This window comes from Arvicanthis niloticus, chromosome 6, assembly GCF_011762505.2.
Source record: "Arvicanthis niloticus isolate mArvNil1 chromosome 6, mArvNil1.pat.X, whole genome shotgun sequence".
NCBI classification, from domain to species: Eukaryota; Metazoa; Chordata; class Mammalia; order Rodentia; family Muridae; genus Arvicanthis; species Arvicanthis niloticus.
In genome coordinates, this window is record NC_047663.1 from 100,461,275 (window position 1) to 100,475,469 (window position 14,195).

General features: G+C 51.1%; 2 protein-coding genes across 4 annotated transcripts in view; one reads left to right on the forward strand and one right to left on the reverse strand.

Annotated features, from left to right (window-relative positions):
* Positions 1 to 412: 412 nt before the first annotated feature.
* Positions 413 to 8,877, forward strand: Snn (stannin). The gene is made up of 2 exons (XM_076937432.1): positions 413 to 563; positions 6,176 to 8,877. Exon 2 carries the CDS (start codon positions 6,263 to 6,265, stop codon positions 6,527 to 6,529), a length of 267 nt encoding a protein of 88 aa, XP_076793547.1. The 5' UTR covers positions 413 to 563; positions 6,176 to 6,262; the 3' UTR covers positions 6,530 to 8,877.
* Positions 8,804 to 14,195, reverse strand: part of Txndc11 (thioredoxin domain containing 11) — a 57,141-nt gene continuing 51,749 nt past the window's right edge. For 2 of the 3 annotated variants that reach the window (XM_034504300.2, XM_034504302.2), the window contains 2 exons: positions 13,085 to 13,165; positions 8,804 to 9,543 (listed from right to left, as the gene is read on the reverse strand). In XM_034504300.2, coding sequence (XP_034360191.1) covers positions 8,919 to 9,543; positions 13,085 to 13,165 — 706 coding nt within the window. In that variant the 3' untranslated portion in view covers positions 8,804 to 8,918. The remainder of the gene's footprint in view (positions 9,544 to 13,084; positions 13,166 to 14,195) is intronic. The other variant, XM_076937431.1, reaches the window with a different exon arrangement.

A 14,195-nucleotide genomic window follows, 5' to 3' on the forward strand; every position in this document is an offset into this window, starting at 1 on the left:
GAGAGAGAGAGAGAGAGAGAGAGAGACTGGCTAGCTTCCTTCTAAAGGAGAATCATTCATCTCTGCTGGTGCCTGTAACCTCCGGGAGGTGTACCACACTCTTACCTACTGTGCGCCTCAGTTGTTTCCCCTCTGTCGTTGGGCTGGGACAACCCTCGAAGAAAGAGGATGCCAGGCGCAGGCCCAGTACCGCCGGCACCCAATAAGCGCTCAAGGAAGCCGGGCCGCCCGCCCTCCCGGCCCCAGCTCCAGGAGCCGCCAGCCCCTACACTACCCACCCCCTTGCTTACACCCCCTCTGCCCAGTGTGCGCCTCCCGGCCCCGAGCGCACGTGATTCCACCCATCCCGCCCCGCCCCGCCCCGCCGTCCCAGCGCGACCTCCAGTTGGCCGCACCAGAGCGCCCCGCCCCCAGCTAGGGCGGAGCCTAAGCGCCTAGCCCCTTGCTGATCCGGCTCTGGCGTTCGGCGAGGGCTCGGCGGCCCGACCCGGCTGGCGCGCGGGCGGAGCCGGGGCGGCGGGGCTGCTGCTGGCTGATTGCATCGGACTGCGGGCTGCGACATGGTGAGCAGAGATGGGCAGAGCAGGCGGGTAGGGGGAAGGGACGCGCCGAATGGATCCGGGTGCGGCGCTGGCGGGTCGGCGCGGAGGATGCCGCTCGCGGGCGGGGGCTCTTTGTCCTCCGCCGCGCGATTGGGACAAAGGAGGTGGCCGGGGGCGGAGGCTGCTTGGCTGGGCATCTACCCTTCTCCGTGACCCACGGTTCTACGTCCTGCGCGGATCCTCCGGGCTGCCCGGAACACTCCGCATTGACGGGGTTCCTGGCAGCGCCCCAGCGTGGTCAAGATGGGATCGAGGGGAACGGGAGGGGGGCAGGGGAAATCTGGCGCTCGTTTCATCGATGGGGAGACTGAAGCTGAGCCGCAGCGTTGGGTCCCAGGTCGGGTCGGCAGTGATGGCGCGGCGTGGGCTTGACTGGGTCTCCGGGACACCCCCTCCCCCCAAAAAATCCCAACCGGGGTCAGGCGACTTGATTTGTCTTTTCAGCTGTCGTTTCCTCCGCAGCTGTCGCCCCCTGAACAGGCCCCTGCTTCCCTCGCCTCGCTTCTTCGGTAGAGTGGGAGAGACGCGGCGTCGCCTGGCACCGCGCCTGCACGCCGCCCGCGCTCTGCACGCGGGAGCTGCTGGGGCGCTTGTCATTAGTATCTAGTCCTCTCGGCCCAGGTCACCTAGACTAAGGAGGGGTCAAACACCGACTCACTGCGCTTAGCTTCCAGGAGAGAGGAGACAGGACAGGTATATGACGTTTTAGAATCAGGTTTGAAATCGGCTATATAGGATCGGGGCTGTCTGGATATCTGCACCTCCACTTTTAAACTGTGTGACCTTGGGCAGTTGACGTAACTTCTCTAAGCTACAGATTATTTGTCAAGTTGGAAGAGTAGTCACTTCACTCTACTATTTTGGAGAGATCCACATGAGATGTCAAACTCAAAAGTGTGGCACTAAGGAACTTTTTCAGCATCTACTATTATGTCACTAACGGAGTTGTATGGCCAGACGGGACCCTGCCGAGTAGGGGCAGGACTCAGGCGTGGGCTGTGAGATTGCAGCTCACCTCAGGCAGTCCTCAAACTTCTCAGTCTTAGCTTCCTCTCCTGGCGTAAGAACTGGGAGCAGATTTCTCTTCGAGAGGGGGAAGAGGAGAGGAGGGGGCAATGGGCACAACCACGCTAGATATCCCCTTTCCTTCTCTGTTGCTGTTGGTCCTCCATCTCAGCTCTTGGATGGCAGAAGCCCTGGGTGATGGTGCCTTTGAGGTTTGACCAAGTGGAACCCCGGGCAGGAAATACTTCTGGCCTGGGCTTCCCTGAAGAGGATACTTGGACGATGGCTTTGCTGGAGGATGAAGCAGTTCAGGAACCCCTGAGTGTTAGCTGGCCCGGAAAGCAAGGCAGTATTTCTGACTGCCTTGGAGGCCCCGGGAGGTGGAGGCTTCAGGTGGGGTGGCAGAGTGGTGCCCAGCTGAGTATAGTAAGTAGCACTGGTGATGTGCCCAGTTAAGTGAGGGGCAGGCAGAGGGTATCCCCAGAGAAGAGGCTGTTCGCAATATTGGTTCAGGCCAGGCTCTGTGCCTTGAGGTACAGAGGTTACAGAGAAGAAGGGAGGACATTAAGAGCAGTGTGCCGTGGGTTAAGAGAGGGGCTCGGCCTGCCCCATTGCCTTCTGGGTGGGGTGAAGGATTAGTTTTGGGATCCATGAAGAGGTAGGGGTAACAGATGCTTTTCCAAGGAAAACCTAAAGGAGACTGAATTTTAGGAGACCCCTGCCCAGAGGTCACACTGTGTGTCATTTTGAGACCAGTGTGTTCTAGGGCCAGTTACCCATCGCTCTGGGCCATGAAGAAACCAGGCCCAACGATTCTCAGCCATAGTAGACAGATGTGGCTATGGAGTGCCCAGACCCGTGATGACCAGTGCTCACTTGGAATTTGTCACTGCAGCTCCTTCCAAACAAGGGACATGGTATGGCCTGTGCTTTAGCTGACCCTGTGCCTCAGTTTCCTCATCTGCAGAATGGGATGATCAAGGCAAGTAGAGAGGAGACAAGGTGGATGTGACGGCATAGCTCTGAGGTGATCCTGGAACTTCCCTCAGCTTCCACCATGGGCCTTGGTGGATGAAATGGGCCAGTCAGTGGTATGTTGAGGGTTGTACAAGCCAGATGCAGGGCATCCCAGTATTCTCTGTGTTCTGCTTCTCTTTTGCCACCTTCCTTGCCTCAAGCATGAAGAGTTACCTTGGTTTTCAACCTTGTGTTGCAACCCCTTTGGGAGTGGAACAACACTTTCATATGGGGTCACTTAAGACCATTGGAACACAGATAATTGTGACTCAGAAAAGTCGCAAAATTACAGTTACAAAGTAGCAAGGAAAATAATGTTATGGTTGGGGGTGACCACAACATGAGGAACTGTATTAAAGGGTCCCAGCGTTAAGAAGGTTGAGAACCACTGAATTAGCTGTTCTTCTAGGGTGCAGACCTGCCATGCTTACTGCCATGCCTTGCCCCTGCCCTGAACTTGGGTTAGGTCCTCTTTTCCCCAAGGCATAGGGACCTGTGCTTAGGCATCTGGGAGAAGTCTGGACTTAGGGAATTGGCTCAGGGATAGTTCTCTGATTGACCCCATGAGAGCCAGCTCTCTTTTTAACTCGACATCACATTCCTGGGCTTGGAACATTCAGTCTTTATTGAGTACATATGTGCGATAGAGCATAGCTGTGAACTTGAGGGGCAGTGACCTTTTCTTAGACTCTCTGGAGGGCACAAGTCAGGAGACGACAGCCAGGGAAACACTCTAAATCAGAACTGCAGAGAGCTGAGAGCCTTAGGAAAGATGGATACATGTAGGGGATGCAGGTGCCGGCCAGTGTGGGAAGAGACAGCATCTGGAGTCCTGGAAGCAGCTCCAAGAGTCACTCCTGAGAAAGTGCCTAGTTCAGTACTATGGATGGAGGCAACCACAGTTCATGAGGGACGGGCAGTAGCCAGGCTTGCAGGGGATACTGAGGCTACCTTGGGAGCCCTCCCTTCTGAGACCACCATGTCTGGCCAGGAGTCAGCTTTTTTTAGATTACTTCTCAAGAAATGCTTGCTAAATGAAAAAAGAACCAAGAAGCCCATTAGGGATATGTAGAGGCCACAGGGCAGGCATGACTGGGTCACAAGTCATTGATTGTGCTTAGAGGTGAGAGGCATATACCTCCAGGCCTGGGGTGGGCATAATGGGCAGGAGTTTGAGGTCATCCCTCCTCTCCTGGGGTCCCTCTGGGCTGTACCTCAGTTTCTTCATTAGTCACGGGACAGCTGTTTCCCTCAGATCATGGTGTCATTGTTTGATTTTCCATTTCCTATCCCAGAACCACCTCAAACCCCAAACACAAACTTCCCGTTCTGAATTGCTACTGCCTTGCCTTCTGGTCCAGACCAGAGAAGGATGTGTAAGTGGAGGCAGAGTGAGTGTCCTGTGTGGTCTGGCTGTGTGGGATTGTGGGAACAGATGGAGCTAGCAGAGCTCTCTTGGGACACACAGCTCTGGGAATGGGGAAAGCCAGGGGCCAGGCAGCCAAGCCAGGGGAGGAAGCTTCCCTGGCCTTCTGGCTGGGAGAGGCTTCCTTCCTGGAGCTGCTGTAAACTAGGTCAGAGTTTCTTCCTTCAGCTCCACAAGGGTCCCATTTGGGGCCAGGCTATTCTGCATTAAGGTTTTGGGAACGGTCCTATACCTTGAAGGGTACAGAGCAGAATCTCTGGACTCTGCATACCAAGTGTGGCCAGGTGCACGGTTGCATGCACTTGAGACCTTGTGATCAAAGGAATGTCAGAAGGAGGATAGTGGAAGGCACATGGCTGGAGAGCAGTGAGCAGGAATGGGGAAGCACTTGGGCACATTCTGTGTGCTCTGATTGCAAGAGTGGATGGCGAGCCAGGTGAGAGGGACCCTAGAGACCGTGACGGTTGAGAATCAGAGGATGCTCCCCCTCCCTGCCTGGAGCTTCCCTGCAGACTGACACAGGTGATGAGGATGGTATTTCTTGGTCATGGGTCCTGGTTCCTGGACACTGGGGCAGTGATTGGCTGCCTGTGACCTTTAAGCAGACTGACCCCAGGTAGCCTCCATGATTGAGTGAGAGTCATTTCTAATTAAGGGGATTGTTACTCAAGGATGTGGCAGGTCCCATGACATTTGGAGTGTGAATCTTACAGTGCCATCTACCTGGGTGAATAGCAAGACTTTGGACATTTACAGCTTCCTCTGTGTAGGTTGTGCCTGGTCTGTGCAGGACATGCCTATGGGGTCTTCATCTCTCTCACTACTCTTGTGTCCACTCCTGACAGATGGGCACTGGTAAGAAAGTGGGTAAGAGACTGGAGTATCCTACTGCTTGCTTCAGCACCTGGGAGGCCACAGTAGCAAAGCCCTGACTGAGTCCTTTCGAGGAAGGCTAGAGCTCAGGTTCTCTGGCCTTGTGTGTCTTCCACAGCCCCCCTCTCCTTTACCACTCACAACCCTGGCTGAGGATGAGGACGGGGGCGGTGACCTGGAGTTGTCTGAGATCGATGAGCTGGTAAGCGCTCAGCTCTCCATGTCCTGGCTTCACTCCCTCAGCATGCCTGAGCCCAGCTGGCACTCGTGCCCTGTTGCCACTCTAACAGGGTGATGTACCAGGCTCTCCCTCCTGCCTTCAGAGGCCTAGCAATGCTGATCCCCCTATGGTGAATGCTCTTCCCTGCCAGTGAGGTCTCCTTGCAGTTGACCTGCTCTCCCAGTTAGCATCACAGCACCTGGTCCCTTGTGCTCCAGATGTGATCATACCTGGACTGACATTTGAGAGTGTTGCCTCTTGGTAATTTGGCTTCTGTACTAGATGGTAAGCTATGTACAGAAGGAGCTAGCTCCCTTACCCCTCCTGCCTTCCCTGAAGCTTCCCCAGTACCTATGTCTTCCAGGACCTGTTTGTCTGTCCTACATCCATAGGTGTCTTAAAAACTGGGGTCTTCACAGACCAGCTGTGGCTACATGGGGCAAAGCTGTCTGCTCTTGTGACTTTCCCCCTGGGTTCTAGAAGCTCAGAGCCTAGAGACCTTGAAGGTTGAGATGTTCTGTGTTACCTGATCCTCCCACGGGAGCTGATGCTGTTTGTCTGCTTCTGGATCCTTCCTCTCTAGACTCCTGGACCAGTACTGGATACACACTGGTGGCTCGTGCCTGATCCTAAGGCTCAGAAGGCTAAGGCTACAGAATATTGAGATAGTCTAGGATACAGAGTGAGCCTCTGTCTCAAAGACAAACAAAAAACAGTGTTTACCTTCAACAGAACCAGATTAGTGGCCAGGCCCCTTGCAGCGTCTGCCTCACCTGCCATGGTGACTGTTTCCCTTTTCATCAGAGGGGCTTTCTGACAGTGGAAGCATCTGGGTGTCAGAAGCTGCTGGGGTTGTAGGCTGGGTGAGCATCTGGGCAGACACAGTGGAAAGCCAATCCCCTGGCTGTTACTGGGTTGAGGGCAGGACTGGTCGAACTTAAGAACTTAAAAACAGACCCCAGCAAGGGCCAACTGGGCAGCTGAGTCCCCTACAGAGCCCCTTGTACAGTCTCTCCCGGCTTTGTCTTTCAGGACTGTCCCGTGCAGCCCGAATTCCAGCCTCGTTGACCCAGGCACACCAAGAGCTTTCTACCAAAGAAGCCCCTCCAAGCACTGACCATGTCTATTATGGACCACAGCCCCACGACTGGGGTGGTCACAGTCATTGTCATCCTCATCGCCATAGCTGCCCTGGGGGCCTTGATCCTGGGCTGCTGGTGCTACCTGCGGCTGCAGCGCATCAGCCAGTCAGAGGATGAGGAGAGCATCGTGGGTGATGGTGAGACAAAGGAGCCCTTTCTACTGGTGCAGTACTCTGCCAAGGGGCCATGTGTGGAAAGAAAGGCCAAGTTGATGACCGCCAACAGCCCAGAAGTGCATGGCTGAGCTGGGCTGCGAAGGCCATGGTTCTGTTTGCAGCCGGCCCAGAAGCACTGAGAGGGCAGAAGCAGACATGTTGCTATGTGAGAGGGGTTGACACTTGCTGGCATGGTCTCCTCGGGCTTTGTCATCGCATGCACTGACTCCAGGTCCCAGCTCTTCTGGCCTTCCCCCTCAGCCTCCTGGTGGACTGTCCATTGCAGGCAGTGGGCAGGCCTGACCTTGCTGGAGCTCGTGGCCCCTTAGCGCTTTCCTTACTTGAATGTTTTAGCTGAGCCTGTTTTTGACGGAGCTACTACTGTAATGGGTGAACTAACCAACCTGTGAACTGTAAATAGGCCCAGAAGCACATGCTTAAGCCTTTTTGCCGATTTTTAAAAATACCAGATGGACTGGCTTGATAATGATTCTACTCACATGCACTGAGGTATGACCATGGGAGGGTCTTTGGCTGGTCTTGCGCCAGTTGCCCTTGGCAGGGTCCACTGAGGTCTTAGCTATGCGTATGGAAAGGAGGTAAAAGGTTAAGAAGCTGGGATTCTGGGGTAATTTCAACTTGCTTAGTAATGGAGAAAACCACACCCCTCCCCTTCTTTAGCTTCAGCTTTGTTAAATAGCAGTGTGTGTAGATGGCAGAGTTACTGCAAGGAAGCTGTTGTACTTGCTTGGAAGCCTGTGAAGGACGAGACCTCTTGAGTCCTGAGGGTTGCCAGGCAGCTTAGCAGAGCAGTCTCTTGCCCTTTGGTTTGGAGCATGCCCAATACACCCCTTCAGCACAGGCTTTGCAGAAACTGCTCTGGTCCTTTGGAAACACCAGGGTCTGTGGTGGCTACTTGAAGTTTGAAACCCAGAAGGCAAGGTTGTTTTTGTATTTAATATTTTCTGCACTGGAATGGGGGTTGGGGATAGGGGTGGCTTCCCCCCCCCCCCCACCTTTTCACAAGAGAGCTTCCTTTCTTCTCCATTGAGTATTGGGTTTCACTTTGATCCTTAGGGCTTTGTAGACAGAGCTCCCTGACCCAGCTCCCAAGACACTATGTGCCATAGAAGGTCATTTCTAGTATGCACATAGCATTTCCAGCAGTCACCAGGAGTTCAAGTTGAGGGCCTGGTCCTCGCAGGTAAGGGAGCCAGCAGCATGTCTCCTGGTTATTTCTTACATCTATAAGCTTGCTCAGATGTTAGTCCCACCACCATAATAAGCATTCTAAACCATTATGATTAAAACTGACTATGCTGGCACCCTTGGTGATGAATAGGTGGCCAGCTAGCCCTGGCAGCAGAGAGCTTCAGGCTAGTCTGGAGACAGCTTTACAAAGCATGTGGAACTAATCCATTTTCTAGAACCCAAGGGAGGAGCTGTAGGGAACACTTTTTGGCAGTTGTATACCAATATGGGGGGGGAGGGGAGGGAGAGGCTAAGAAACAGTCTGAGGTTACACAGGAGGTAGTCAGGGATGGACTGGCCATAGGCAGAGGCTGCTAAGGCTGGCTTGGATGTGTGTTAGAGCTGGGAGCAGTGACTCACTCTGTAGGTCTAGGAGGGGAAGAGAAATATCAAAGGATCTGCCCGGAGTTGTCTGAGGCTGAGGGGTCTGACCCATTCCCACCCCACATCTATCTTTCTACCTCTACTTCTTGCAGCCAGCAGCCTAAACACTGCTGATCCTTTCTCCATCATCCATGGATCCAAGGCCAGCTTGGATCTCTACTGAAGTTTGAGCCTGTTCATCGCTGCACTGTTAGATGCAGGTTGCAGCTTGTACTATGCCGATGAAGTTTGTTTTTCAAACAGACATCATCTCACAACAGACATCATCACATTCTTATCAGTTGTACTTTGGGGGATCTTTCAAGTTTGAGTCAGTCCATTCAGAGGGGGATGAGTAAGTTCAGGCACTGTGGGGTCACAGGGAGGGGAATGAACACCTGTAGAACTATTGAGCAGCCATGCAAGTCTTCCCTGTCCTTGGTATCGCTGGCTCCCTTTGTAAGTGTGCACCAGAGCCATCCACTCCAGTGGTTAACAAGCTATGCCTTCTCTTCAGATTCTTTCCCGATAGTGTACCTATTGTGGTCAGGTCTTCTGATGACAAGAAGCTAGCCTTTCACCCTGGGGAGCATGCAGGAACACTGAGGCTAAGCCACAGAAGCAAGGACTGACTTTCCGAGATATATATTCAAATGGACTGTGCTACTGTTGTGTCTCAAAGCTATCAGTTTGTGCAATAAGTGGAAGGGATGCCATTCCTGATCAATAATTGCTGAATGACATTCAAGTTCATTTTGTAGACCACTGAGAAAATCTTTATTTACAATAAATTTCAATAAAATTTGCATAACTATATTCCCAATGTACAGTCTTCACCTCTGGTTCCTTCATCTCATTCAAAAGTTAGTCTGTCCTGTTCTCCTGCTTCCTCTCTGAAGCCAAAGTGGAGCTGGTGGTGGAGGGCGGAGGGGTGTCACCAGGTAACTGGGTCGCACCCATGGGCTTGGAGTGGTTGGGGCGAGCCTTTCCCAGAGGGGCTGGTTCCTTAGCCTCACCTTGGCCCTCTAGCTCCCTCTCCATAGTGGCCACAAGGATCTTGAGCCATGTGTGCTCAGGGAGGGGGGTCTCTGAGGCACGGGCCAGCTTTTGGAGTTCTCGAACTTTTTTCAAATACAGAGCCTGCAGTTTCTGGCTGTGGCGCTGGAGTAGCCTGTGCTGTTTCTCCAGGGTCCGCTCCCGGCGCAGCACGCGGTGCCCATCCCTGCGGGCACTAAAGAGCCGGCCCTCCACCTGCTCCTGTGTACGACGCAGGCTGCTCATCTCAGATCTCAGCTTCTGCATCACATTCTCCATGTGAGAGATGTGTTCACGCTGCAGGACTGCCTCGCTCTGGACACATTCTTGGGTAGGAGGGCTGATGCCAAGGTCCTGGGGGGCAGAAGCAGGGTCTGAGTGATGCAGAATGAACCGCAGCAGATTCGGGAGGGTGATAGGGAGGTCTCCAGGGTATTTCACACTTAGGTCCTTTCTGGAGAGGAAGGGAAAGTCAAAAGTGAGGTTCTCAATAGGCACAATGCAGAAACAAATGGGACTGGATGTCAGACTGGCCATTCTGACCAAGAAAAGATGCTGGTTTCTTGCTGAAAGGAGGGCAGTGCTGCCCGGGCAAGTGGTTCTTTGTGGAGTTGAGGAGCCTCACAGACTTGCACTGTAGTTATTAAGGCAATTTGAATAAAGTGTTTTTCTGTTCCTAAGGACAGAGCTGTATCTGTACTCAATCTCAGAGAGATAAGTGTGCTCAGGCCTAAGCCCCAAACTATTGCATCAGGGATGGGGAAGAATGTTGTCGCTCTGTATGAGCTACATGAGCTGGAGAACAGTCCTGGGACAGGGCTAGCCTCGGTTACCATGGCTACTAACAGTGCTCAGTAAAACTGAAAATACAAACAACATCATGTACAGTATCTACAGCACAAAGTGTTCTTAACTGAGGGGACTGTACTCCAGACAGGGGACACTGGGCTCAATCCTGGCCAGATGCTACTGACCAGTGTACCAACCAAAGGACTAAGATGACTCAACCCTGATAGCACAGAGCTGACGATGGTGACATTAAGGGGTCCCTACACCTTCCATGCTCTAACTCATCTAATTGCTCAGCCTCCTAAGTTTCTCTCAGCATGGGCAACCTAGCCACCATAACTGAAACATGTCTTTCCACAGTTCTCCCTGAGCTAGTCAATAGACAGGGACTAGCAATTTCAGAGAGTAAGGACCCCAAAGGCAGCATCCATGCTGCCCTGCTCAGTGCTATATATTCTCTGACAAACGACTTGAGCTCTGTAAAATGGGATGGGAGTGTCACGTGTCTGGCTCTGCTTCCCAAGTACCGGGATTAAAGAAGTGTGCTACCACCACCCTACATTTTTTTTTTTTTTAAAGATCAAAATGTTGAATTTGTTTGTTTGTAGACAGGGTTTTTCTGTGTAGCCTTGGCTACCCTGGAACTAGCTCTGTAGATCAGGCTGTCCTCAAACTCAGAGATCCACCTGCCTCTACCTCCTAAGTCCTGGGAAAGGACAGGGGTTTTTCATTTTTGTTTTTGTTTTTTTGTTGTTGTTGTTTTCCATGTTTAGGACACAGAATATCTATAAACTGCTTCCAAAAAGAAGTTCTTTTAATCTGGGAATGGTAACTCCCATCATTAATCTCAGGACCCAGAAGGCTAAGGCTGTCCTGGGTTAACATAATGAGTCCTATACCAGCTTAAGATACAATGTAAGACTCTTGTCTCAAAAAATAGCTCCCTCCCCATCCCCCAAACAGGTCACTGTCCTGAAAGCATGGTGCTAGTTAGAGCTCCCCAGAAGCAGTAAGTTCTTCTGGGGGTAACACTGGGGTGTCCTTGTGGAGCATGTACCAACATCTCCTGGCCCAGAGTTAGGCCAAGGTGTCTGGAGTTTACAGTGTCCTCCACAGTAGGGTACGGACTGGCTCTAAGAGATCCCTATGCAAGAAGGTGATGGTCTGTATTCCAGCCTTCCCTCCTCCCACTTGTGACGAAGAGAGGTAAGACCAGAGCAGAAAGAGGCTAGGCATAGACAGGCTGTGCTGTGGGCAGAAGGCAGGACCCTTTCCAGGACTCTTGTCATCTATGACTGCAGTGGGGCACAGTCAGTGTAGACAGCAGAAATGCAGAGAGCAAATAAGCAGCATCTTCCAATGCTCGCAGCCCTCACACCTATGAAGCAGCCATGTCAACACCTTCTTCCTCTGCACATCTCTACTTTGTGCACAGAATTTGCATTTTCCACAGTGCACGCACAAACTTTCACTAAAAATAGCAGGAGCAGGTGAACATGAAAACAGTCTTATTACATGTGATCCCACAGTGGTTTCATTTCCTCTTCTGTGAGCATTTGGACTTGATAGCTGATAGTCACAAACCACTTTCAGTCTTAGAAGCTGCCTCACTCAAATGATTGCTCCCTGCCAGGCCAGGGCTCATCTCTTATCACCTTCTGCCCCCTTTTATTTATTTTTATACAGGCAATAAATAGTCACATTATGCTTTTCTCTTTTATCTTCGGGGTAAGCTTCTGATAGTGCTCTCTGGACCAGCTAATAACTGGTGTCCATTTTTAGGAAATGAGAAAAATCTCATTCTAAAGCAACAGACTCTGATTTAAGCTCTCTGTTTTAACAGATATGGACAGTCTTCGGTATCAAGGGACAAAGGAGGGGTTGCGGGCACATGAGGTTTCACTTTTTGGTTTGTTTCTTTTGTCCCAGGGTCTCACTTTATAATTCCTGCTAGCTTTCAACTCAGAGAGCTCCACCTGTGTCTGCCCTCCTCCCCCCGCCCCCCACAGCTGGAATTGAAGGTGTTTGTCACCTGTCCTGCACTCGGTCTTTTACTATACAAGGCAGCTCCAGAAATGGGATGCTGGCCATGGATGTTCCCTTGGGCACCTGTCCTGTACCATGTGCTCTAACTTTCATATGATTACACTACATGCCCAGCTGTGTCACACACAGATGGAATTGCTGGTGTTAGTGTCCATGATTTCTTGATTATATGGCAGTTTAAACATGTCGTGGAAAGAAGAGAGTTCATTGTGGCAGAGCCGGCAGTGGAGCAGACAGAGTCATTCTGTTTATAGTGTGTGATCTGACAAGCCCTTGCCACCTACCACAGGAAATATTGTAGCACACGTTCACTGAGATAAAGGGCAAAACAAAGTCAACGGATGACTCGAGAAAGCCAAGGAAGCCCTCACAGCAGAGCAGTGCCGCAGTGGCTTGTAAGGGCCAAGGGCCAGGCCTCCTGAAAGGACCGTGCATTCCCCACATGCCCACAGGGGTGTGAACGGCGCCCATGTAGATCTGTTCTGTACCCAAAGGGAAGCTGTGTGTGAGTACCATGGGAGCCAGCATCCAGCTTGTTTGGCTTTAGAGTAGAGTTCATTTCCTTCTTTGTGGAAATGTTTGGGCCTACACTCATAACCAAGCCCAACCCTCCTTGCTACTGTCCCATCCGTGCTTGCTGGAGCTTTTAGCACAGCTGGGTGACAGACAACTTCAGAGCAGACTGTACACATGTAGAGAGAGCTCTCCATGACTGGAGCAGTGGGTGGGGAACTGCCAGTGCCCTTGAGTGAGAGAGACACATGGGTAACAGCAGGATTCATCCCACACAAACACGAGCACTTTCCTGTCAATTGTAGCATCCTTATAGGTTCACACAGGCTATCTAGTTGCCAAGGAATGTACTTGGTAGGTTGAGGTGAAGGCTAGCCTGGTCTACATAATGAGTTCTAGAACAGCCAGAGCTACATAGTGAGGACCTGTCTCAAAAAACAAAAACAAATAATAAACATCATAATACATCACACTCCAACACTAAAGCTCTTCTACTCTGTATCTCTAATGGCAATATCTTAACAATAGTTTAGAATATAATGAGTGATTTAAAATGGAAGCTCATATCATCTTCAGCCCTTAACAAGAGACTCCTACCTATATAATACTGAAAAAAAAAAAAAAAAAAAAAAAAAATCCAGCCTTACCTATTGCAGGGGAAAAACAAAACGGTAGGAAGACGGTCAACCATGAATTCCCAAGGAAGATCATTTTGAGATACATCGATCCTGACAGAGGCAAAGGGAAAACGACAGGTAAGAAGTAATTGGCCAAACAAGCCCCAAACCTAAAGAACTTGGAGTGTTTCTGTGGCCCAGACTAGACCAATCCCCTTACTACAGGTGTAAGACAGGGACTCACACTCTATGAACATGCCACTGTGTGTCCTGAGTAATAGAAGGACCTGAAACTAAGCATAAATCTCCCAAGCTGCCTCAGTGAAAGCGTACTTCATCTACTCATCAGGATCTGGCGAGCATTTTAATCTGTGCATTAGTTCTAGAAAAGGAAAGCTACTGAGCACAGCACACACAGCAGGTCTCTTTGAAGATTATACTTTAGAGTGGGTAAATTTAGATGAAAGCCAAGATCAGTGTACTGTCTTAACAAAGTGCCAATTCTCCTCCCCACTCCTCCTCTTCTCCCCACACTGGCCTTGCTGCTGCAGCTGGTCTAGTTCAGCTAGTTTTTTAGCTCAGGATGGTGTCAACCACTCAGCAGCCATTTTGCTGCAGAATCCCAAATGCTGGGGTTACTGGCATGTGCTACCAAGGACAGTAGATTAATTTATGTATATAAAAAATAGTGTCTACTAAATCACCCACCCTGTGAATAATCACTGTAGAACAAACTACAACTGCTCTGGTGAACGAACTCCCTCCAGCAGCAGGCACTGGGCTGGGCAGGTGATGAGGATCACATGTGCTGACCCATCAGAAGGCTGATGGCATCCTTTAAGGGGGAATATTCATGATCAGTGAACAATGACAATGAAGATGCCTTGACCTATTAATTTGATGGGCTTTTTCAAAAGGTATAAGTGGTATGGGATGATCAGGCAGTTTAAATCAGTGTTATGCATTTGCCCAAACTGCCATATGGCCAGAGAATGTGGGTGAGGTGTGTGATGGTTTGTATATGCTTGGCCTAGGGCATGTCACCATTAGGAGGTGTGGCACGGTGGATGTGGCTTTAAGACCTCCTCCCACCTCCAAGCTGCCTGGAAGCTAGTCTTCTCCAAGCAGCCTCCAGATAAAG